This window comes from Globicephala melas, chromosome X (assembly GCF_963455315.2).
Source record: "Globicephala melas chromosome X, mGloMel1.2, whole genome shotgun sequence".
NCBI classification, from domain to species: domain Eukaryota; kingdom Metazoa; phylum Chordata; class Mammalia; order Artiodactyla; family Delphinidae; genus Globicephala; species Globicephala melas.
The window spans coordinates 23,759,191-23,780,539 of NC_083335.1; the positions used below are offsets into that span (position 1 = coordinate 23,759,191).

General features: G+C 36.7%; 1 protein-coding gene across 6 annotated transcripts in view; it reads right to left on the bottom strand.

Annotated features, from left to right (window-relative positions):
• Positions 1-214: 214 nt before the first annotated feature.
• The window catches only part of XIAP (X-linked inhibitor of apoptosis), a 44,947-nt gene continuing 23,812 nt past the window's right edge, over positions 215-21,349 (bottom strand). For 4 of the 6 annotated variants that reach the window (XM_030844944.2, XM_030844942.2, XM_060292244.1 and 1 more), the window contains 6 exons: positions 19,850-20,758; positions 18,653-18,752; positions 16,626-16,704; positions 14,746-14,788; positions 10,978-11,190; positions 215-4,726 (listed from right to left, as the gene is read on the bottom strand). In XM_030844944.2, the coding sequence (XP_030700804.2) occupies positions 4,533-4,726; positions 10,978-11,190; positions 14,746-14,788; positions 16,626-16,704; positions 18,653-18,752; positions 19,850-20,726 (1,506 nt within the window). In that variant the 5' untranslated portion in view covers positions 20,727-20,758 and the 3' untranslated portion in view covers positions 215-4,532. The remainder of the gene's footprint in view (positions 4,727-10,977; positions 11,191-14,745; positions 14,789-16,625; positions 16,705-18,652; positions 18,753-19,849; positions 20,759-21,349) is intronic. The other 2 variants (XM_060292245.1, XM_060292247.2) reach the window with 1 other exon arrangement.

Genomic DNA, 21,349 nt, shown 5'->3' on the forward strand with positions numbered 1-21,349 from the left:
TTTTACACATGTTAAAAATTAACTTTTTATGCACTTATAGAATTCTATAAATTAATTTGAAAGCAGATGTCTTTTTTTTTTTTTTAAATATGATCTGACTTGATGTGTACCTTACTGCCTGGCCCAATGGCATAGGGTATATTTAGGAGGTTACATTTTAGTATTTTTAAGTATTTTATTTTCTTCTGAGAAAATGAAACTAAGTAATAAGATATCATTTTAAAGAATAGTGCTTTATTGAATAAGTTTTATTCACAGAAAAATAAGCTTTAATCTATGATGACTGCCAGATTTTACAGTAGAAAGCAATTTTCTTAGTTTTCCATACTGATGGAAAGGTTTCTACTAAATGAAAAGAGCCATAAAATTATATTCACAAATATAGTACTCTTTCTCACACATTTCACATGATTATTCACAACACTAATACAATGACATAAGAATCAGTCATTTTGTCAGGTTAGATAAAGTATAACAGTAATGAAAAAAATGCAAACTCTTCTAACAAAAATTACATTAAAGCCTTTGTTACATCAAATAAAAAATGCAAATTTGTTGCTAAGTATACACAGAATGACAAAATATATAGTAATTTTAAATGTTACATCAATGATACACAAGAATGTAATAAATGCCAAAAAATCTATATGCATTTCTGCAAACTTTAGACTTCAAAATAGAATCTTACCACCCAAACATTAATGTAGTATTGTACAATTTGAAGCTATATGTATTTAAGATTGTCCTATTATATTAGTTATAAAGTATCATTTAATATGTAGTGAAGGTTATGGTATGGTATACAAGAAAAAATAAACATTTGAGACCTCCCTGGAGAGGTAGCTTGAAGTTTTTCACCGTCAAACTATGACCCAGTCTGAGCTATCACTAATTAGCTATACAGCTTTGAACAAATCATTTCACCTTTCAGCCTCAGTTCCCTTATCTGTAAAACAAGAGGGATGAATTTAGATACTCTCTAAGGTCTCTTCTAGCTCTGACACCCTATGATCCTATTATGCTGCAAATGAAATTCACACTGTGCTAAGTGTACAAGAGTCAAACTGAAACTGATTATGAAAGTGGGAATAAGCCAACTGTTTCTATTAGGAAAGCTCAACTAAATTTGGTGAGAATATTTTTTTCAAGTTATTAAAACAGGAATTTAAATATTTTTAAGGACTTGACCTACTTTTTCATTGTAATTTGCATCTTGACTATGACAAACAAACAAAAAAAATGAGTAAGAGTCACTGAAAGATATCATCTAAGTTTTAGCCCACATTTCCAGAGTCAAGGCATATCCACGGAAGGTAAAAGAGTGTTAGGTAGGGAATTAACATTTATAACAGGTATTTTACATATATGGCCTCCTTGAACTCATAACTTTGTAAGACACGTACTATTCTCATTTCACAGATGAAGAAATGGTTACCTCTTTTTTTCTTTTTTAAAGCAGATTTGGCTAAAAATAACCATATTTGTCAAATATTCCCTCCTGTTTTCTTATTTCTCTAATGGAAATGATACACAATCTATCCTACTTCTCCCACCCCTCCACCCCTTTTCCCCATATTCAACAACTGGGTGAGCAGGAAATAAAACAATGATTTTGATCTAAAGGGTACGATATGTGGAACTAATGCTGTGGTGGTAGTCTCCATTCAGAGTTCAAAATACCAATTTTATCCATTAAAATGAAAACAGGAAAAAAACTACCAACATTTAAATAATATAACAACAAAAGATCATAATACACAGGGCCAAATCACATCATATACATTCACTACACCCATCCTACCCCATCTTAGCCCCAAACCAAAGGGGAAAAAAAATAAAAACAAACAAAAAATCTAGTAGGAAAGGCAATACAAAGCTACTAATTAATAAACTGGAATTTATTTTATAAACACTAAACCCGTTTCTCAAAAATTAAGACAAAGCTTTTGATCAGCACACCAGATTATTACGAACAAAGATAATTATTTATTACAAAACAACTTGACTCTTCGCATGACTAAAATGTAGTAAAATAGGTGGTGCCTTTTGAAATCTTAGAGTGAACTTTATATAGAAAAGAATGTCTACATGTAGATAGTGAGAACTATTTTGGGAAGGGGGAGGCAGAGATTTGGATCTGGCTATATTTTTGACCTTGCAAGTGATCATTCTTTGCACAATTAGATGGGAAGGATCCAGGGCTTTTCATAGTGCAAACAAAGGCAAACATTGGTAAGTCTTTAAAAATTTGATTAGAAGTTGGAGTGTTGAGTGATTTAACAACCTGAAGCAACAGCACTTCTAAACAATTCTTAAAATAAACCTGTTAGCCACATCAGCTTCATGCATTAAATTTCACAACTCATGGGGAGAAAAAAGGTCTTGCTTAACTCTAAACATACAAGTTTTAAAAGAGTTTTAATGAACTGAGGCTTCCAGAACTGGAAAAGCCTTATGTTAAAACAGTTCAGTCCTCGGCCAACAACTAGACTGAACTAACTACCTGACTTGGAGCTGATGTGTCCTGGAAAACACATTTTTAAAACTTTAACACTTTTCTCCCCTTGTAATTTAAGTTTAAATTTAAAGCTTAGACTATACATGTAAAATTTAACTTAATGAATATATAACTAAACCTAAGTAGAAGAAAGTGCAAAGGTAAAGAACTGAGGATTTACATAGTAAAACAAAAACAGGGCAGTCATTATTTGATTTTTAAAATTCTCATTTAAATTTGCAGTGCTTTAAATGAATATCAAAGTAGTAATCAACAGAGGTTAAGAGACCATAATACTCTTTCTCTTAGAAAATACAACAAAAATATAACTTTTAACAGTTCCACTCTCAAACTTTTCTCTACAGTAAAATGCCTCACTCACCTCTACAACAGGTTGTTGTGAGAATCTTTGTCTGGGTGTTCTATGAAGCATTTTTAAACTTTCATTTTCTTTTTTTAATATATACTGATTCTTATTCAAGTTTTATTTTTTCTTTAATATTCAAACAACTCTTCTTTTCTTGTCAATATTTTATAATTTCCAAGAGGTTTTTAAGGATCTTGAGAGAACATTTATTTCAGAAGTATCTACTACTATCACTAGACAAGAAAACAAAAAACTTAGGTAAAGACTTGACATTTTGTCCTATATACATCTTAATCATCCTAAAGGTAAAAACTCACATGAAACTTTAAGATACAAGACGATATGAGAATCTCAACATGGAAAGCTGTCACTATAACTACGAGCAGTGTACAAACATGCTTCTACTCTTACCTACATAAGCTGACAGATGTTTAAAATACTGGGTTAACGAAGATCTTTTAGTAAAGTGACTTAGGCAGGCTTAAACTAGCAAGGATTAAGGATGAATCCTTACTAATTAATTGGAAGATCTGAGACATATTTTATATTTCATTTTACAAAATCAGGAATATTTATTTTGAAACAAGAGAAGAAGACATGGTCTACCTGTCAGAAAACTACCACTCAGAAATATTTTTCATCCACAAAGCAGGAAAAACATATAAACATTTAAATTTCACATTGGCACCAAAAAGGTTAACTGCCCTGCCTTCTTGGATTAGAAAAACTGAAGCTGAGCAGTAAGTAGTTTTGCAGGCGTTTGAACATGCCTAAGCCTTTAAATCAGTAAAATACTTTCTAAAAATTCTGATTACAAAAGTAATACAGACTTATAAAAAATTCAAACAGAACAAAATAAAAAAAGTAGAAAGTGAAAGGTCCCTCCCTGTAAAGCCCCTCTGGGACCCATACCCCCCCAAAGAAACCACATTTAACAGTTTAGTGCCTATCTTTCCAAATCTTCTGTTCTATACGTATATAAAACACACACACCTCACTTGGCTCATTCTATCCACAGTGTTTTGCCACTTGATTTTAAACTTAATATACCTCTGACATCTTTCCACGTCAGTACGTGTAGGCTAGATGGTATTCAATCATTAAATACCCTTTTAACGATGGCAAAATCATTTTTAAAAATCATCCACCCAAGTACATGTGTATAATTTTAAAAGAAAGTGGACAAAATCCTAAAACACAAACATCTAAAGATAATCTCTATCTTTCTACCAGTGTAGAATAGTTCATTCCTTTTTCACACAAAACAAATTATGTGATTGGGGAGATTAATCTGTACGTTTACAAAGAAGGCTCCATTTGTTAAGCCTATCTAAAAAGGATGAAAAAGTCAGTTGATTAATTCACTTACATTTAGAAATCTAAGTCAGTGTACTACATATACAAATTGTGATCAGTTATAATAATATGGTGCTTCTTAGTCTAGGGTTTCAATTAAATAACAGTGAAAAAATAGGACAGATAATACAGCTAAAATCCTGAAAAATCCAGAAATTCAAATTTTAGATTGCTAACTATAACATCACAGTTTACATTTTTTCCCTACTTGGTAGCAAATGCTAATGGAATTCAATGCTGATTTCTTAAAGTTGGTTCACATCACACATTCAATCAGGGTAATAAGAATATAACACGCCTACTGTAGTTAGATTAAGACATAAAAATTTTTTGCTTGAAAGTAATGACTGTGTAGCACATGGGACATTTGTCCACTGCTTCCGCACACTGTTTACAAGTGACCAGATGTCCACAAGGAATAAAAACTACAGCAATATTTCTATCCATACAGATTTTGCAAAGCTTCTCCTCTTGCAGTAGCCTTAGCTGCTCTTCAGTACTAATCTCTGTACAAAGAGAGAAAAAAAAGTGTTAATTTTAGACTTTCTTAGTTGTTTAAATTCACTGAAATAATGTGAACCCCTACTATGTGCCAGACACTAATCAAGTGTTGGGAGATAGGATGACTCACATATGGCATCTGCTCTTAAGTAGTTCGCATGCTAGTGGGAGAGAAAGACATGAGCTGAGGCTACGGAGGTAAGCACAAAGTGATAAGTGCTACAATAAAGTTACATACAAAGTCTCTGGGACAAGACCACAGAACAAGTTCTTCTGTTCAGATTAGCTGGGGAAGGCTTCACGGGTTGGCGGCTGTTGGATGGGGGAGGGGGAAGTGGAAGAGTGACATTTAAAAATAGCAATTTGCTAAGCAGAGAAGCAAGGCTTAGGTAAAAGAAGTCGCATATAGAAAAGGCATGGCTTATTCCAGAAATGGAGGGATGGATTTGAGGGCTACTTCTGAAGTGGGACAAGTAGGATTTGGTGACTAGATGTGAGGGATGAGGAAGAAAGGAAATAAAGTTGATTTCAAGATTTCTAGCATGGCTGACAAGGGGATGGTAATGCCAATAGGAAATATACAAGGAGGTACAGGTTTAGGATTTTCAAGATTTTTTGAGGTGCTTGCACAGCATCCATATAAAAATGTCCAACAGGCAATCGGAGAGTCAAGTCTTGAGATCAGAAGAAGTTAGGGCTAAGGATAGAGATTTGGGTGTCATCAATACACAGCTGGCACTGAAGTTCTTGCTTAATTCAGCCTTTGTCAAACTAAGTTTTGTGAAATGTTAACAAATATGTCATAGAAATGTGTTTCACTGTCATATATAACTATAATGACAACAACATCAACAACAGCAGCAATTAACAGTAATATAGCACTTCTACTATGTACTACGCAGTATTCCAAATGCATTACATATTATAACAACCTTTGTAATCACTGTATACCAGTGTATACCAAATTCAGCCTCACATGAGAATCACTTGGGGCATTTTTTTAACAATATATTCCTTGGCCCCATTCACTGAATCTAAAATAATGGGGTTGAGCACACTGGCATTTGGGAACCATGACTATCAAGTTCAGGGCAGTATGATAAAGCATATATGCCCTCTTAGAAATTCAAAATGCATTTCCCTATTTAACTACAGAGTTCATTTTTCATGGCATCTCTTTTAACATTCTGGGGAACACTATTCTGAAAACAGGTTTGGGAAACAGTGGTCTAATTTTATGCAACAAATACTTACTGAACACTTAGCTAGGTTCTAGGCATTAGAGAAAGAACAATTAACAAATACATAGACCCTGGGCTCCCAATCATTCATAGACAAGTAAGGAACACAAGCAGACAGGAAATTATAATACAGTGTGATGATAAAAAGGAATTATAACGTGTTATGAAGAACACAGGAAGGGTGTGTGTCCGTGCACACACACATAAAGGGAAGGCTTCCCAGAAAAAATTATACCTAAACTGGGTCCTAAAGGATGAGTAGGAGTAAAGTAGGAGAGGGAGACGGCCTTGGGGGACAGGAGCAATGGGAGAAGAGGGTTCTGGGCAGAGGAAATGACATAAGCAGGCTCCAAGGAGAGAGACAGAACCAGGCGTGCAAGTGCACGGGTAAGGCTTGGGAAGAGAATCTGAGGGGGAAATAGCATGACATGAGGCTACAGGTTAGCAGGAGCCTGATCATGAAGGATTTGGCAACCCATGTAAAGGAGTTTGGACTTGACACCGAGGACCCCAGGAGCCAGTGAAGGGTTTTAACCTGGAAAAAGATATCAGAATTGCTTCAGAAAGGTTTTTTTGATTAGCGGTGGAGAAAAGGATTATATAATCTCTTTTTTCTTAAAAGGCAACTTCCTGGGCATAATCAAAACTCAAAGATGGAACATAGAGATAAGAAGATAAACTGCCTGCCCCCAAGAAGCTTGTCTAATGGGCAGGAGAGAAAAGAAGACAGTTCCAAAATGATGTTACAATTGCTTTAACAGCAGAGAGAGTAGAGGGAGCTGCAAACTCTGCTATGGGTATTGGAGAAAACTTCAAAGAAGTGACCTTTGAGCTGAGCCTTGAAGGATGAGTTCAAGAAATGGATTTAAGGAACTGGGGGTGGAGTGGGGCATCAGATGAGGTATACAAACAGGAAAAAGGCATTCGGGGCATAGGAAACAACAGAAGCAAAGGGATGGCATTATAAACTGATTTATATTATATGGAAGCATCTGACCAAAAAAGTCAGAATAAAGTATATATTCATGCCATCACCAAGACTGTGGTAACCAGTGCGAGCTAGCCTGCCAGAGGAATATGGAAAAGCAGAGTGACTTGGTGAAGGGAAAGCATTTGAGATAACAGGCTTTCTGCTGCCGTCCACAAGCAGAGGGACTCGGAGATCATGCAGCAGAAGCAGAAAAAGGCAAATGAGAACGAAGAATCCAAGTAACTTCATGTCCAATCCTCTTGCACTTCTCCTGTGTGCCTGGAGCTAGTCCCACCATGCTAGAGTTTCCTCCTGTAGTGCTCACAGGTCCCAGCCTGGCATTCCCTTTGCCCTGAGTCTACAGCAGGTCTCTTTTGTGCTTCTTTCCCTTCGGGTAGTCTCTCTACACCTGGGCCAGTCCTGGGGGTCAGGGGACGACCCCTTCCCAGTGTTTTTTAAAAAGTAGCTTTGTAGGGCTTCCCTGGTGGCGCAGTGGTTGAGAGTCCGCCTGCCGATGCAGGGGACACGGGTTCGTGCCCCGGTCTGGGAGGATCCCACATGCTGTGGAGTGGCTGGGCCTGTGAGCCATGGCCACTGAGCCTGCGCGTCCGGAGCCTATGCTCCGCAACGGGAGAGGCCACAACAGTGAGAGGCCCGCGTACCGCAGGAAAAAAAAAAAAAAAAAAGGTAGCTTTGTAATTCCAAGAAAAATCAAAAAAAGGAAGACAATTAAGTAATTTACACATTATTTTTGGATGTAATGCCACAATGAATAAAAAAGGACACTGGATCAGATACCTCCAGTAGTCAAATTTACAGAGACAGAAAGCAGAATGGTGGTTGCCAGGGGAGGGGGAAATGGGAGTTGTTTAATAGGTAAAGAGTTTCAGTTTTGTAGATGAAAAGAGTTCTGGAGATTGACTGCACTACAGTGTGAATGTACTTAAAACTACTGAACTGTACACTTAAAAATGGTTCGGAAGGTAAATTTTATGTGTATTTACCACAACTGTTTTGTTTTTGGCTGCGCCGCGTGGCTTGCTGGATCTTAGTTCCCTGACCAGGGATGGGACCCAGGCCCTCAGCAGTGAAAGCGCCGAGTCCTAACCACTGGACCGCCAGGGAATTCCCCACAATTTTTTAAAAAGTAAAAATAAAAAACAAGAAAAAACAGGAACACCGGACCAGAAGTCAGGAAACCTGAATTTTACTCCCAACTATCTGAGTGACCTTGAGTAACAGCATATCTGCAGTTCAGTTTTCTCTGAAGTAATGAAAATTTTGTATGATCTTTAAGGTTCCTTTCATTCCGATTATTTGTGATTCCATGTTTGCAGACCACAATGGATGAAATGTCATGCCTACCAAACACAGATATCATTAACTCCACTTTTCCTACCTTATTTCAGGCTTGCATACAGACACTTACTTGAGATGGTGATGGTCTGGGCATTCTTTCCAGACTAATAGTTTACCTCTGGCAATTACTTCACTCTAGCCTTTAGAGTAACTACTAGGTTCTTTCCTTTCCTGAGGTACCTTTCCCCTTCTACTTTCTACAAGGCCCCCTTCTAGGTCGGGAGGTTCTGGCACATAGCAATAAAGGCAACAGCTAGATCATCTTTGATGTTATTTGCTAATATTTTTACTACATTATTTTAAACCACTTCTAGAATAAACTGATGTTGTTAATGTTCCTATCAGAGCAGATTCATGTGGAAAGACAGACTGATAAAAAATGTGTATGGGTTATTTGATTTTTACATTATGTTCTGTAATATACACATAAGGATTAAAGCAAGTGCCTTAGCACACACATGAAATAAAGGGCTTTGTATCATACTATGTTGTTTCTAAAAAGAAAGAAAAAAAGATACTAATTTGGTACTATCTTTAGAAGACTGGGGTATTCTCTGTCACAGAGCCAATGGGATAAAAACTAGTATTGAATCTAGGATTTCTCAATGAGTAACAATAACATTGTACTTTTTTCTAATAACTTCCATCTGTTTTACTTCAATTAGGCCCACCCTCTATTTTGTATAGAATTAAAAGATTCTTAGTGCCAGTCTTTCCTCATCAGCTTTGGGGAAGAGAAACAGACAGCAGTCCTCCATGAGAAGACAGCCTGTAACAATTACTTGCCTCTCAATTTTGTGAGACTAAGGAGAAATCATCTGATGAATTCTAACCCGTGCCCCTGAGAGCTGGCATTTGTTTAGGCCCTCCTTCCCACACTACCCTGGCTTGTAGTCTCAGTAATAAGAACTCCCCACCAACTCCTGTTGGATAGAGAACAAACATGCCCCAATGCACTCTGTCCCCTGTTCTCTTTCTACTGCAACCCACTAAATCTTTCTGTTGTAAACACCTTCAGGTATAAAAACTAACACCTTATTGTCAAACTTAATTAAGCTTGAGTTGTGGTTAAGGGGAGAATGGCACAATCACTGGTATCACGAAGTAAATGGTTTGTTTCACTATCACCAAGACACGTGGAGCTATTATAGGTTTAAAATACATGCATCTTTAAGGAAAAGATGCTTTCTGCTGAATCTTTTACAGCAACTAATGTAATTTAAAACATCATTAATGTTATACTGTTTTATGACTTATGTAATTATCTGAATAATGTTTCAAAAACATCTGAAATAACCTAAAGATCAAAAGGGTCTTTAAGGTAAAAAAAAAAAAAGTGAACTTTTAGGTTCATTAGCCCTTGGAGAGTTCTCATCTTTTGATACAGGTGGTCAAAAGCTTAGAGAACGATTATAATAAAGTACCCCAAGAATGTATTCAGTTTGAAACCTTTTCTTTAACCTCCAATGTTGCTGGCAAGCTCTAGAGTAGCTGTCATCCTTAAAGGAGAAACTTGTATTTTTTATCTTTCTTTTTCCTAAAAGGAGGTTATATACTTCTCTTCTACATTATTTAATACACTTTCTATACATGATTCGTAGTATTAAGATGCCATTAATTCAAGCTCTATTTAGCAATATGACCCCTTTATATATTTACATCATATGAAAAGTTGCAGAACACTCTAAATCCAAAGAGTTTCAACTACAAAACTTATAGTCTACACACAACGATAAAAGTTAGTCTTTGTTGTTCTTTATCTAAAATAAAGCATAAACTCACACTTTTAAAATGAATGCATCACTGGATCTTACTTGGACCCTGAGTAGAACAAATGAACTGAGAAAACATTTTAAGACAATGAGGAAAATTAAAACCAACTGAATTTCAGATGATATGGAATTACTGTTAATTTTGTTAAGTGTGACAATAGTATGTTATGGGCTAAATGTCTGTCTTCCCAAAATTCATACGTTGAACCCCTAACCCACTGTGTGATGGTACTTGGAGGTGGTGCCTTTGGGAGATAATTAGGTTTAGATGAGGTAATGAGGATGGGACTCCATGATGGGATCAAGGTCCTTATAAGAAGAAGAACAGAAAGCAGAGTGCTCTCTCTCTTGGCCATGTGAGGACTTAGAGAAGGCAGCCATCAGCAAGCCTGGAAGAGAGTCTTCATCAGGAACCAAATCTGCCTGCACCTTGGTCTTGCACTTCCCAGCCTCCAGAACTATGAGAAACAAATGTCTGTTGTTTAAGCCACCCAGTTTACAGTACTGTTATAACAGTCTGAGCAGATTAACACACAGTATTAAGGTGATGTTAAAAGAAGTCCCTATCTGTTAGATATTTATCAAAGTATTTATAGGTAAATGATATATAGGATGTCTGGGATTTACTTTGAAATACTACAGCAAAGAAAAAAAGGTGGGGGAAGAAGTGAAACAAGATTAGAAAAGTGTCGATAATTATTGAAGATGGTCGATGCGTACGTGAGGGTTCATTATACTATTCTCTCCACTTTTGAGTATGTTTGACAGTTTTCATAATAAAAAGTTTTAAAAAACATTTATCCTAAGGGGAATATGAGAGGAGGGAAATGAATGGGCCACCAAGTCATGTAAGATACTATCCATAATGAAGTGATGTTAGGTGTGTCTTGCTTTTTAAAAACAGGCATGCGTACCTTTCTGTAACGAAGTCTGACCTGATTCATCTTGTGCATTGTCTTTCTGAGCACTCACTAGATCTGCAACCAGAACTTCAAGTGATTTATAGTTGCTCCCAGATGTCTGAATTTTTTCCTCCATTATTTTCTTAATGTCCTTGAAACTGAATCCCATTCGTATAGCTTCTTGTACCATAGGATTTTGGAATATGGTATCATCTGAAATGAAAACTGGTGAGGAAAAGATCATAGAGTTTAATTATTTTCATGAACACAACTCAACATCAAAGTATAATTGAAAAGAAAAATTTAAGCAACAAGCAAAAAATCAAAACCAGGGACTCCCCTGGTGGTCTAGCAGCTAAGACTCTGCGCTCCCAATGCAGGGGGCTCAGGTTTGATCCTTGGTCAGGGAACTAGATCCCACATGCCTCAAAAAAAATTTAAAAATCCCGAGTGCCGCAACTAAGACCCAACGCAGCCAAATAAATAAACAACAACAACAAATCAAAACCAAACCACCAAACCAAAGCTGCTTTGGGAAGAGGACTTAGAAATACTTGGGTGTTGAAGAATCACTTTCAGAATCTTACAACAGTTGAAAATGCAATGAGTATGTATTTTGTAGCATTATGAATTGAGATTAGGTGCTTTAAAGACTACATGAACAGTACAAGATAAGGTAAAACAGATAAGAAAAGGGTTAAGCGCTTCAAAATTCTGAAAAGCGTGGATGCCTTTAGTGAATCACCAGCAATTATTTTGAAAAAATCATGGGAAATAGAGGAAGACGCAGTCTGTAACCTTGAATGTATCAGCTTCCTATCTCTCTGACTTAGTTTCTGCAGCTGAGGGGAGGGTGGACTAGATAAGGCAAGAAAGCAAATAGAAAGTCACTTTAATGACACTCAAAGTAGGAATACAGATTGTGTAGTGATGTGCTAAAAGAGGAGACTTCTCCTCTGACTCATCAATTCCACTCTTCAGTATTTTTCTTTTTCTTTTCCACGCCACACAGCTTGCAGGATCTTAGTTCCCCGACCAGGGATTGAACCTGCGCCCCGGCAGTGAAAGTGCTGAGTCCTGACCACTGGACCGCCAGGAACTTCCCCACTCTTGGGTATTAAAAATGAGTACATATATCCACCAAAGACATACACAAGAATATTCACAGCAGTGTATTTATAACAGGGCCAAACTGGAAACAACTCAAATGCCCATCATCAGGTGAATGGATAAGTAAATTCTGGTATATTCAAATATTACACAGCAAGAAAGAAAAATGAACTACTGCCACAGACAACATGGATCAATCACATAGATACGATAAACAAAACATCATCATAATGATGAACCAGAGACAAAAGAGTGCATACTGTATGATTACATTTTTAAGATGTTCAAATCTAATCTATGGTAATAGAAGTCAGAATATAACTTGAGGGTGGATATTGATTGGGAAGGGGCCTGAAGGAGCTTTCCAGGGTGGTGGAAATGTTCTATATCTTGATCTGGGTGATGGTTAGATGGACCTCCACCTCATACCATATACAAAAATTAACTCAAAATGGATGAAAGACCTGAATTTAAGAGCTAAAACCATAAAACTCTTAGAAGAAAACACAGGTGACCTTGGATTAGGCAATGATTTCTTAGACATGACACCAAAAGTATAAGCAACAAAAAACAGACAAGTTGAACTTCATCAAAATTAAAAAGTAATATGATTCAAAGGACACCAACAAGAAAGTGAAAAGACAACCCACAGAATGGGAGAAAATATTTGCAAATCATATATTTGACAAGGGACTTATATGTATAATGTATAAAGAACTAAAATATATAAAGAACTATTACAACTCCATAATAAAAAAAAAGTAACCCAACTAAACAAAGGGCAAAGGAGATGAACAGACATTTCTCCAAAGAAGACATACAAATGGCCCATAAGCACATAAAAAAATGCCCAACATCATTAGCTATCAGGGAAATGCAAATCAAAACCACAATGAGACATGCTTCACACCCACTAGGAGGGCTGTAATAAGGAGACAGACAAGTGTTAACAAGGATGTAGAAAAACTAACTGAAACCCTCATACACTGCTGGTGGGAATATAAAATGGTGCAGCCACTTTGGAAAACCGTCTGGCAGTTTATCAAAAGTTTAAACATAGAGTTACCACATGACCCAGAAATGCCATCCCTAAACATATACCCAAGAGAACTAAAAACATATGCCCACACAACAACTTGAACACAAACATTCATAGCAGCATCAGCATCATTCATAATAGCCAAAGAGTGGAAACACCCCAAATGTCCACTAATGAATGGATAAACAAAATGTGGTATTATCCATATAAAGGAATATTTTCCACCATAAAAAATAATGAAGTACTCATATATGATAAGGGTTGAACTTATATGACTGGATGAACCGTGAAACCACACATTATTACTCCACTTATATGATACGTCCAGAATAGGCAAATCTATAGAAACAGAAGTAGATAACTGGTTGTTTGTGCTTGGGGGTCGAGGGGCTGCAATGGTGAATGACTGCTAAGGAGTATGGGGTTTCTTTCTGGGGTTATGATAATGTTTTGCAATTAAATAGTAGTTATGGTTGTACAACCCTGTGAATGTATCAAAACCCACTAAAGTGTATACTTTATATGGGTGCAATTTTTGCTATATGAATTATATCTTCATTTAAAAACACTAATCCTAAACCAGAGCAAGAGTCTTACTAGTCATAAAAGGAATAGTATGCAGTATAAGGATGATTATTATCAAGAAATGTTATAGAATCTTTGTTTCTGGACAATTTCAAAAATACAGGCTGGAATAAATGATTTCTTAAACTGTATCATTTATGCACATTACAAAACCTTAATCAAATAGTATCAAATTGGCTCTCCTTCTCTAGCATACGTATGAATATATATAGTATTCTCTTGCCTTCTAATCCTTAAGATACTAAATAGATGATGTTATGAGTATAGGGAGTGGGGAATCACCAGACATATTCTATTTTTGAAACATGATGCCTACGTTGAGAATGAGATCTGTAGTGTGATGTAGGATTCAGAAGACCTTATTTACAGGCCTAGTTCCACTAACGCTTTGTAATGTACGCTTTGTAATGTAACCGTGGGCAGGTCACTTAACCTCTCTGTTTCTTCATCTGAAAAGAGGGATAACGATATCTTCTTTGTTTCACATAATATCTTTCTCTGCACACTTTAGTTTTTAAAGATGCCTATCATGAGTAAATAATCTTTGTGATAAAAATCCTCTACCTCTCTAAAAGGTAATAGGAGGTAAACAAACCAAACCATACCCCTTTGTGAAGAAGCTGGGGAAGGCAAAAAGATGGTATGGAATAAGGAAGCAGGAAGGTTAGGGCTGATCATGGTGATGGCACATTAGTAGAGCACTGGATTCACAATCCTGGCTAACTAAAGAAACCCCATTGACAAAAATACACTTAACGAAAAAAAAATACACTTAACGCTTTTTGTGATTTTAACAGAAATAACAATGGAGAGCCTACAGCTGTTCCTCTGGAACTTGGAAAAACTGTCCAACCTCTGAACTAATGTTCCCAGTATATAAATATTCAACTTAAATTTATAGGCACTTCATTAATTCTTAAGTCTACAGCAATCTCATCTCAAAGATATATACCTTGAAAGAATCAGTTTACCTTTCCACCTTATAAATAACAAGTATAATAAACTGGCAATGAAATTAAAGTATTTATTTTAATAAGAATATTTACCAATTCTTTTAGTTAATGATGGTGTTTTTTCAGCAGTTCTCGTCTAAAATAGAAATATGAATTATAAGTTAGAATTCCTTTTGGTAGAAGACAATTACTTCAATTTGAGAAGTTATGTTAATCATGAGTTTATAAATTAGCTTTATTCCAGTTCAACATATGAATATTCACAAGAGGCATATAGCCTGATGAAGCTAGAAGTTAAAAGATCATCTAACCCAATCCATTCACTTTACAGACAAGAAGCTGAGGCTCAGGGAGATTAAACAACTTGATTGAGGCAATACAGTTCATGGCAGGGCCATAATGGCAACTCTTCTGTCTCATTCTAGTCCAGGGCTCTTTCCACAAAGTACTGATGCCTTGGCCACCCCAGGCCACACTATCAATATAGATACCTTTTTGAGATTTTAAATATTGTCTGTGAAAAGTTAAAGACTAGTAGTACAAAACACATTATACAAGTCTAAGTTCAGAAGGCTGAGGGATTTAAGTGTTTTAGTTCTTCAAGCCCATTTTCGCCTACAGTGATACTTAAATCAGTTCATCCTGATTCCCTTTTCACAAATTTGCTTTAGCTTAAGAAAAACGAGCACTCTTCAAGATCTCCCCTTTAAGCTCACCATACATTACTGTTTTACTTTTAAAATTTTTATTTTATATTGGAGTATAGTTGATTTACAATGTTGTGTTAGTTTCATGTGTACAGCAAGGTGATTCAGTTATACATATATCTATTCTTTTTCAAATTCTTTTCCCATTTAGGTTATTACAGAATATTGAGCAGAGTTCCCTGTGCTATACAGTAGGGTCCTTGTTGGTTATCTATTTTATTTTATTTATTTATTTTAATAAATTTATTTATTTTTGGCTGTGTTGGGTCTTCATTGCTGCACACGGGCTTGCTCTAGTTGGTGGCGAGCTGGGGCTACTCTTCACTGGGGTGCGTGGACTTCTCATTGCAGTGGCTTCTCTTTGTTGCGGAGCACAGGCTCTAGGGGCACGGGCTTCAGTAGTTATGGCACAAGGGCTCAGTAGTTGCGGTACAAGGGCTCAGTAGTTGTGGCACGCAGGCTCAGTAGTTGTGGCACGGGCTCTAGAGCACAGGCTCAGTAGTTGTGGCGCACGGGCTTAGTTGCTCCGCGGCATGTGGGATCTTCCCAGACCAGGGCTCGAACCCATGTCCCCTGCATTGGCAGGCGGATTCTTAACCACTGCGCCACCAGGGAAGTCCCGGTTATCTATTTTAAATATAGTAGTTTGTGTATGTTAAACCCAAACTCCTAATTTATCCCCCTCCCCACCTTTTCCCTTTGGTAACCATAAGTTTGTTTTCTGTGAGTCTGTTTCTGTTTTGTTAAATAAGTTCATTTGTATCATTTTTGCTCACTGACTTCCTTTTGGTCACACATACCTTCTTTTGGTGTCTTAACACCTCCATCAAGCCTTCTGCCCTGGGAGCGATTCTGTTTCTTTAGGTGATTTTGCATAACTCTCTTCTGAACCATTATATTTTGTTTAGCAATGTAGCAGAGTTAATATTTTTTGACAACTACTTTTTAAAGACTGTTTAGGTACACAGTAAAATTGAGGGGAAGATACAGAGATTTCCCATGTACCCCTTGCCCCAACACATGCGTTCCCTCCCTCATTATCAACATCCTTCCCAGAGTGGCACACTTGTTAAAATCAGTGAACCTACACTGATATGTCATAATCACCCAAAGTCTATAGTTTACATTAGGGTTCACCCTTGTTTTACATTCTATCACCATACATTATTAATCTAAAATACTATACTATGAATTTTATACTAAGAAATCATTGCAAAACAAATTATGTAATATCTGAAAATATATATTCTACAATATGTGACTTACCAGAGACTCCTCAATTGAATGGGTTAAATGAATATTGTTTATGTATTCTTGTCCCTTCTCTTCTAACAGAAATCTACACCTAAACAAATAAAACGTTAAACTTTAGTAGCTCATAAATTAGTAAAGTATAATTAAAGATATAACCTCCATCATCTTAATTCCATTAACTTGCTTTTCGATATTTCTAAGGAGCCACAAAATAAAATGTTACTCAATTCCTTATTAAACTATCATTTTAAGGTTAAAAAAATGTTCTCTTTGTTATCCTAATATGCTAATGTCAGTACAACAAAAATATCAACTTGAGAACTTTCAGCTTTTACACAAATTATTAAATTAGCACCTTGACATTTAAAAACAAGTTTTAAGTAATCTTAACGAGTTTTATTTAGAGATTAACCAATTGTACATTTTAAAGGAATTCTTTAGGCTTTCAGCTTTTCCTTTTAAGGCTGTTTAAGGTTAAAATTTATTTTCAAATGATCATTCTGAAGTTTTAAGTTGTACTATTTTGTAGGCCAAAAATCCACATCACTGTACACTGTACACATCTGTGTACTTTATTTTAAAGAGGCAAGACAGGAAAGAGATGTTTAGAATATGTCATCTTTCTAAGATGCCACTGAGTGTAAGCAGCATGATTATATTATGTACTACCACTGCCAATTAAATTATGACCCACCACCAGATGTGTCCTGGTTTCAGAGATCTGAAAATGTGACCAACTGTGTGCCTTAGAATCTGCGAGATTCAGTAGTATTTGTTAGAGGGCATGATGGATTCTTAAGGAATCTCCTTGGCAACATGGGCTCTCATGCCCATCATTAAAGAGCCTACTTCCCACAGTGGATAAGAATCTGCCTGCCAATGCAGGGGACACGGGTTCGACCGCTGGTCCAGGAAGATCCCACATGCTGCAGAGCAACTAAGCCCGTGCGCCACAACTGAGCCCGCGTGCTGCAACTACCACGATGAGAAGCCCATGCACCACAATGAAGAGTAGCCCCCGCTCACCACAACTAGAGAAAGCCGCACAGCAACAAAGACCAACAAGGACAAAAATTTTTTTTTTAATTTTAAAAATAAAAAAAATAAAGAGCCTACTTCCAAACAACAACAAAAGCATACATTCCTTTTTTTTTAAAAAAAGTAATTAATTAATTTGGCTGCGTTGGGTCATCGTTACTGCACGGGGGCTTTCTCTAGTTGCAGCGAGCGGGTGCTACTCTTCATTGCGGTGCGCGGGCTTCTCATTGCGGTGGCTTCTCTTGTTGTGGAGCATGGGCTCTAGGTGCATGGGCTTCAGTAGTTGTGGCACACGGGCTCAGTAGTTGTGGCTCACAGGCTCAGTAGTTGTGGCTCACAGGCTCAGTAGTTGTGGCTGGCGGGCTCCAGAGCGCAGGCTCAGTAGTTGTGGCGCATGGGCTTAGTTGCTCTGTGGCACGTGGGATCTTTCTGGACCAGGGCTCAAACCTGTGTCCCCTGCTTTGGCAGGCGGATTCTTAACCACTGCGCCACCAGGGAAGTCCCATACGTTCCTAATTTGGTGTTTAGAAATAGAATCATCTGAACGTCATAGATGTGATACGTAAGTAATGAATGGTTTGGTCACTGGAGAAGGCTTAGGTGTTTTTATTTGTTTTTTTTTTTTTTGTGGTACGCGGGCCTCTCACTGTTGTGGCCTCTCCCGTTGCGGAGCACAGGCTCCGGACGCGCAGGCTCAACGGCCACGGCTCACGGGCCCAGCCGCTCCACGGCATGTGGGATCTTCCTGGACCGGGGCACGAACCCGTGTCCCCTGCATCGGCAGGCGGACTCTCAACCACTGCGCCACCAGGGAAGCCTGGCTTAGGTGTTTTGTTCAAATGTATATAAAGTAGGTGACCCCATTTTTATAAACCTGGTGTGAATTTCAAATTTCAATTGGTGAAGGCAAAAATAGCTGACGTGAAAAGTTATTCAAGTCTTCCCACTGCTTGTGTGCTGTCCAACTTGCCTGTCACTGAAGGAACATTTAAATACCTTACCCTGGATACCACATAGCATGTTGTTCCCAAGGGTCTTCACTGGGCTTCCAATCAGTTAGCCCTCCTCCACAGTGAAAGCACTTTACTTTATCACCTTCACCTAAGAAACACACAAGTAAAAATACATGTATTTGTGCAATTACAAGCTTACCCCCAAATATCCTTTTAAATACTATAAAATTAAGCATTTCTAAATTACATGAAAGTCTCATAGCTTAAAAGAAGGTATCTGAATTCACATCTAAGTAACAGATAAGATCATTTGAGGAGGAAATACACACTAAATTCACTGATTCAATTTGAGGTATTTTACAGAAGACACAAATAAAATTTCCCAATTTTTATGTGAAAAATCACAATTGTTTTAACATATGTCATTTGGGGCCATCAATGCTACATTTACTTTTTCAAACTGTGAAACTTTAACAATAAAGTTCAGCATATATATAAGTTTCTCTAAGGTTATAGCTATATGACACTAAACAAACTTTCAAGATTGCTATATGATACTAAGTAAATAAAATATTGAAATAACTTATATTTTGTATTTTGGCACTATTCAATCTTAAAGTAACTGGGTCAGATATATAACGGTATAATTTTTCTGAATATTCCTGGAAGCCATCACACTAATGGCCCTTCCTTCCCTACTGACATGTCTACAGCAGTCCATTTGAAAAGTGCTCATTTTAAGCAATAAGGTATCTTTTGAATATACAGGGCAGCTTTCAAATATACAGTCTATGTACAAAAGGCAGGTATCAATTTTAACATCAGCCAAAGTAAACTCCCTAATGTTAACTCTTCTTATAGGGTTGTTGTGAAGCATAGAGAAAATGCATGTAATATACGCATTGAGCACATATAGTAGGTGTGTAATAAATTATAGTTAGTATTACTATCAGACCTATTCTTCTATCAGGGATATCTATCATCTTTTGCATGTCATTCTTCTCCAAAACACAATTACATAAAGATAAATATGACTCATAATATGGTAATCTTTTCCACGTAAATTCAGTGGTTATATTACAGATTCAACATAAGGGTTCACAGAATAATACTAATATAAATAATGATGTCGGCCTACACCTAAATATTTACCAGTTCCGGGGGCAAATGGCATCTATTTACTTTTTAGGAGCCCTGGGATAGTTGGAAAGTTATTTATTAGCCTACTTTTATAATAAAGTTTACCTAAAGCATAAAATCCAGCTCTTGCAAGCTGCTCCTTGTTAACTGAGTATATCCACGTCCCAAATGTAATGATCCGTGCTTCGTAATCTGCCATGGCTGGATTTCTTGGAGGATTTGTTGAATTTGGGAAATTCCTATCAGAACTCACGACATCAGATTCACTTTGAATATTAAAATTCCGGCCCAATACAAAGAAGCAATTAGGAAAGTGTCGCCTGTGTTCTGACCATGCACGATCACAAGGTTCCCAATTTTTCAGTTTCCCGCCACAACAAAAGCATTGTACTTGATCATCAATACCCGTGTAGTAGAGTCCAGCACTAGCTAACTCTCTTGGGGTTAAGTGGGCATAGTCTGGCCAGTTTTGAAATGACTTTAATCTAGCTTCTTCACTACACATGGCAGGGTTCCTTGGGTATCTGGTGTCTGATAAATCTACAACCTGTCCAGTTCTCAAAAGATAGTCTGCATGAGTCTCAGATGGCCTTTCTAAAACAAAATGATTTCTGTTTCCCAGACAGTTTTCAGCTTTGTACTGACCATTTTGGACACCAGGATTTGTAGGCTGTGCAGCATTACTTTCGAAATAAAAGCCATTGATAAATCTGCAATTTGGGGATACTTTCCTGTGTCTTCCAACTGCTGAGTCTCCATACTGCCATCTATCTACTGCTGCATGACAACTAAAGCACCGCACGGTGTCTCCTTCACCAGTGTATAGAAAACCAGCTCGTGCTAGTGTTGATGCTGAAACAGGACTACTACTTGGAAAATTAGCAAAAGTTTTTAATCTATTAAACTCTTCTACAAATTCTTCATCCTTACTGATGTCTGCAGGTACACAAGTTTTAGATCCTTCAAAACTGTTAAAAGTCATCTTCTCTTGAAAATAGGACTTGTCCACCTTTTCTAAAAAGAGAACATTACATTAGGAAATCCAAAAATGTCAAACACAAGCAATATACTTTTGATATTAGGAGTTAACAAATTACCCACTGATGACACAATTTTAAAGAAACATTCTAATTCTAAATACTAGAATCCTACATTACCACATGATTCAGGTTATAAAGTAAAAACTAGCATTTTTGTTTTCTCTTTCAGAGGAAAGTAATATTTAAGCAGGTAGATCAGAACTATTCATTTTTAAGTGCCTATTTTACATAAATATGAAAACTATGTGATGCAGAATATATTAAAATTATTAACCATGTAAAATCATTAATTAGGAAAAGCACGAAAGAAGCATAAAATATGCAGATTCTTGAAGTCTATGCATAATTGTTATAATGGATCATTGTATATTCAAGGCATCTAAGTTTAGTTTTTACAATTAAAAGAATGTTCAGAATGTTAATGAATTTTTAGTATTTCTTTATTGATTAGCAAAAGATAAGTTTTATTCACAATGTTGGTTCCAATGTATTCTTTAAGAGCATCAAATGTTTATGATTTTCACGTATAAACAGAGTCCATTTTTGTTAGAATTGGATCATTTCA